Below are 5,028 nucleotides of genomic sequence, written 5' to 3'. Positions count from 1 at the left end.
CAGTGTTGGGAGGATCTGTCCCGGGTCGACGTGGCACCTCATTTCTGAACAGTTTTTAGGTTTGAACCCGTTTTGATGCTCATTTTTGATTTTACCGTTGGACACATTACGCTGAGCTCAGCGACGTGAACGATTTCTGTTCACGACGCAAATGTAACATCAAACCACAGCTGGGATTTCAGATAAAAACAGGAAGCATCTCTTCATCCTTTTCTCTTCATAACCTGTCAGTCAAAAGTAGCCCCTCCCTCTTTGTCTAAAGTGTGGGGGTGGGGGGTGTGAATAGCTTCAGCCTCGATGTCGACATCAGAACAGTCAAGATCTGACAGAAACTCTTGAATCCAGTGAAAATCTGTTTCATTCAGGTTCCTGATTGTGAGCAAATATTTCAACTCCAGTTGAAACTTTCAAAGTTAAAGTCAAGGAATAATGTTGTGGTGTGTGGTGCAGTGGTCGACCTCTGATCAGAAGATTGCAGGTTCAATTCCCGCCTTGCCCTTAGGCAATACACGGAGATATCTGCCTTTAGTTGGCCTGGCCATCGCTTCACTGCTTCACAACACAAAAACACACGGCTGTGCCGGAGCGGTGGTGGGGGGTCTTAAAGGTACGACACGTTTAAAGTAACAAACACCAGTTTGAGCTGGAGTTTACTGAAGACAGGACACAACTGGAAGATATACGGTATTCTGCATCTAAAATAAACGTTTTTTTGCTAATCATCACTGGCTCTGTGGAGAAATAGAGCGATGGGGGGCGGAGCTGTCAGAGCAGACTCTTCCTGGAGGGAGCTGTTGGCATCGATCTTACATCAGCACGTTTCCACCTGCTCGTTTTCATGGGTATGGGAGGGGCTGCTGCAGACAGTGCAGGTTTTTAGAGGATTACTCCTACGGATCAAAATGCCGTTTTTTGGGGTTCTTTATGGTAAAGAATGAACAGTAGAATTTAAATGGTACGGCCCTTTAACCTTTAATTTTGTAGCCTACACTTTACGGTTTTGCCTAAAAGGAAAATCTGAATCCCATCTGAATCATTTCATATGAAATCTAGAGAACAAATCAAGTTTAAAGCAGATGCAGGTATTTTAGAGGATGAAGATGAACTTTACCCTCAAAAGTTAACAGAAGCTGGAAGCTAAAAATATAAATACAAATGGAAGTTCACTTCAGCCTCGTACAGATGTTAAACCGCTCTGTGGTCTGAGGAAAGGTCGGAGATACTGGTTTAAATGGGAAGAGTTCTGCTCGGGTTCTGCTGCTCTGAGAAGCTCCTTTCAGTCCATTATAACCAGACTTTCACATTTCAGAATTTCTACTTGTTTGGATTCAGATTTAGGAACTGTGGTACACTAATAAAAATATCTGTTTTCTTAGTTTGGAAAGTAAAAACCTAAAATAGATGTTTACAGTTACATGTTAAAATGTGCAATACTGTTACATCTTGTGAATTCAAAAGCCGTCGTGACTGACGGCTCTGACTGAATCCTCCTGACCGTTTGGGGACCTGCGACCCGAAAGAATCGTTTGTGTTAGTTTTCATGATGTGGGCGGAGTCAGGCGAGGTTTCCGTCAGTGAATGGCGAGGAGGACAGTGGTGAAGCAGGAGGACAGGTTTATACCTCTGGGTGGTAAAAGGCTGCGATCGCTCGCCGCAGCCGGTTGGTGTACACCTGCAGGCAGGTGAACAGCGCCGCCAAAAGGACACAACCCACACAGCTCAGGTACACGCCAGCAGACAGGGGTGAGTGGGGGGGCATGCACGCTGCAGGGGGGGCAGAAGAGGGAGAGAGAGGGGCGACTTCAACACTGAGAACAAACGAGTGTCCTAGCTGAACTTCTGGCAGGTAAAAACGCTGCTCTGTGAGGCTCCTCCCCTTCACCTCTCCACCTTTAAGGTCGACATTCTAACAGAACACTGAGCATAAACTGGGATTCATCCCATATATTCAGGATTACTCAGATAACCCCCCCCCCAGGACTCTCAGTGACAAAACAGAAGATGAGGAGGGACTAGCGTGTTCACAGGTGGTTTGCTCCGCCCACCTCCACAACCTCCCAAACACCCTGGGCGGGTCTACCGCAAATCAAAGGCATTGCCTTAAATATAAACAAATAAATAAATATTTGTCAGAATAATCATTTAAAATTGACTTTTTTGTTAAATTTTCCATAATCGAACATAAATTTTGATCCAAGAATTAAATTAAAACATTATAAAGTATTTTTCACGTCATTTTAAGATGACACTCAATGCATTTATAATTAAAGCTGACTCAGAAACCTAAATGTAAACAAGTTCATTTTGGATGTAACTTCAGAGTTTTGCAGATTGAAGGAACCCTTTTTAAAGCCCCTCAAAGCCGGTGCTGCCCCCTTCAGGCCTTTCTAGGAGCTGCCGTGTGACCTCTGAGGCCTTCCACCCACCTTGGTTGTCAGTGAGAATGTTAAGGTTAGATGAACTGTTGAAGGCGGAGATTGTCGTCCTCAGGAGGCGGGATATCATAGAGTCTCCGCCTACTCTGATGTCCACCTGGTGGTGACCTGCAGAGTGGGCGGAGTCAGATTAAGGAGCACCAGAAATGGTGTGTTCGGAGTGCATTGACTGTGTGTGTTTACTGATCAGGTTAAACTGGGTGACGGTGTGTCTGCTGACGATGTCCATAACGTGGAAAATAGCAAAGTCAAAGGAGAGCAGGATGAAGACCAGCAGCGCCAGAGACACCACGTGGAAGGCTCCTGCCATCTGCAGACGGGCGACACAAACGTAAGGGCTAAGGCGAGGCTTTCACTGTCACGCCGTGGAAGACGTGGGCATGAAATAAATGTTCTCTCGTCTGTGGTGACTTTGGTTTTCAGTGTCAATGATCGTAGAACAAATTGTTTTCTTAGGAGGAAACTGGATTGTCTTCATAGCAGAGCTTAAAGATGCACTGTACCAGGCAGCAGTGGATGCAGTTTATTTTTCACGTACAGACACGCTGCTGGGGGAGGACTGGTAAACTTAATGAGGCTGGATTTGCTAAAAAAAAAAAAAAAAGCTGCTGCTTAGCCCGTTAACACCACAACTTTACGTAGATCCAGTGCTGACGTTCTCTGAATTACCATAACGCTTTAAAGTCCAACTATAACTTTTTCTATTGTAAAATCATTCCCAGGGATCTTTTAATCGTAATTATGCAGTTTTTCACCCAAATCGAAAAGCCTGTTTTGAATTCTACGACATATTTTCGACAGGAGATCATCAGAAATTCTCACCCGGGTTGTGAGCGGAACTGTTGGCGCAGAAGTTAGCTCTGCTAATTTACCATCAGCCCTCTGGTTATATACAAAACATGCGACCATTGAACGTGTGTTGAAAAGTAAAGCAGCTGAACATTAACCAGAAACTTAGATTGGGTCGTGACTTACGAATAGCATCCTTTTCAAAACACGGAAATGAACCGTTTGAAAATTAAGGACAAATGAATGACTGAGGTTTGTGTCCGGCTGGAATTCTGTGACACTTTGACCCAATCCGAATTCTTCCTTTCTCCCTTCCTCTCCATTTAATTATCAGTCCACTAGCATTAGCGCGGAGCTTCCAGTGCTCAAATAGACATAACAGCGGTTTTATAACTTTAAAAAGTCATCCTCAACAAAAAGTCAAAAAGTCATTACTTACATTTAAATGTAAACGTCTGTGCTTCAGAGAACATCCACGTGAAGAAAAGAGCTTCTCAGCTCGCGATGGAGGGCTTGGAGGGTCGGATTTAAAAAATAGATTTTCTGCGCAGACTTGGACTAAAACTGCCCCTTTAAATGGAGGGGAAGAGAAAACGGAAGAATTCGAACTGGACCCAGGTCTTTGTTTTATCAAAATAGAGCTGTAAAAGGAAAAGCCTGGAGTGAGATTTGAACCGCTCTGACACCTCACAGCCAGCCTCTTCCAGCTGTGAGTCTGTGGCTGGTCTGGGGTCAGGAGTGTTGGCTCCTCAGGCTCTTCAGCCTGAAGGGGGCCTGGTTTTCTCTGTTTCCATCAAAGGTCAGCATTCTCGCTCTTCCTAAACGTTGAACTTTGTTCCTAAAAGTTAAATTTTATTCCCGTTGACCTCGACTTCTGTCAATGAAAGCTGCATTAACGGAGCTCAGGAGCTGTTGTGAACGCACCACTTGTCTGAGCTCTTCCTGATGGATTCTGGGACTCCAGGGGTCGATGAACTTGTTCTTCTCCGTTTTTTTCAGCGGCAACAGGAAGTGCTTCCCCTAAAGCAGCACCGCGGTTAGACTCTTCATCACGATGGGCTTACTGAAGATGAGGAGCATCCTACAGCCTTTCTCCTGCGGGCGTCCACCAGTCTGAAGTAGGAGGTGATGTAAACGTTGTCAAAACAAATGTCGCTCCTGTAACATCTGATGTACTCAAAGGCCCTGCGGGGGAGGAGGAGCAGAGAGGAGTTGTGATGAAGATGGCCTGGATATCTGACAGGAGCAAACTTACTGGATGAAGATGGAGATGAAGGTGAAGGACAGCAGCATCTGCAGGACGTTCATCATCTGTGTGGTGGTCCTCATCAGTCCCAGGAAGGACACTTTGATGGCCTGAGTGAAGTTCTGGTCCAGCTGAGCTCCCTCCAGCACGGACTGCTGCTGCTCCTCCTGCAGGAGATCCTGTTAGAACTCTGCTGCTCCTCAGGCCCGGACTGCAGGAGGCGGACGCGGTTCTCACCTGAACGACCAGCTTGGTGCTGAATTCTCTGGACAGAAGGTCCACAGACACGTTGAGCTGATCGAACAGCTGACCGAAGTTTCCCTCCACAGGAATCTTCTCTCTGCACCACGGAGTCATGACTGCCGGCGAGAACAGAGGGGACATGTGACCTCTGACCCCGGCCTGCAGGACTTTCCTTCTGCTGTCACACGTCTGCATGTTCCTCAAGTTTTCAAATGTTTATATGGATGAAAATGTCGGGTTTTCATTTGTGTGACAGAACCTGAGCATCATTTTAATCTTCATTTTAAAGGCCTCGTGCGGTGAAAATCGTGATTT

General features: G+C 45.8%; 1 protein-coding gene across 3 annotated transcripts in view; it reads right to left on the bottom strand.

Annotated features, from left to right (window-relative positions):
• The window catches only part of dcst1 (DC-STAMP domain containing 1), a 12,557-nt gene that overhangs the window by 1,134 nt on the left and 6,395 nt on the right, over positions 1–5,028 (bottom strand). Inside the window, exons 7-13 of one of the 3 annotated variants that reach the window (XM_024258342.1) lie at positions 4,708–4,829; positions 4,480–4,637; positions 4,310–4,409; positions 4,149–4,244; positions 2,619–2,745; positions 2,427–2,543; positions 1,622–1,764 (exon numbers count right to left, since the gene is read on the bottom strand). In XM_024258342.1, coding sequence (XP_024114110.1) covers positions 1,622–1,764; positions 2,427–2,543; positions 2,619–2,745; positions 4,149–4,244; positions 4,310–4,409; positions 4,480–4,637; positions 4,708–4,829 — 863 coding nt within the window. The remainder of the gene's footprint in view (positions 1–1,621; positions 1,765–2,426; positions 2,544–2,618; positions 2,746–4,148; positions 4,245–4,309; positions 4,410–4,479; positions 4,638–4,707; positions 4,830–5,028) is intronic. The other 2 variants (XM_024258343.1, XM_024258344.2) reach the window with 2 other exon arrangements.

This window comes from Oryzias melastigma, linkage group LG16, assembly GCF_002922805.2.
Source record: "Oryzias melastigma strain HK-1 linkage group LG16, ASM292280v2, whole genome shotgun sequence".
Lineage (NCBI taxonomy): Eukaryota > Metazoa > Chordata > Actinopteri > Beloniformes > Adrianichthyidae > Oryzias > Oryzias melastigma.
Note: the sequence above shows the minus strand (reverse complement) of the source record. Positions and strands in the feature narration are given on the sequence as shown.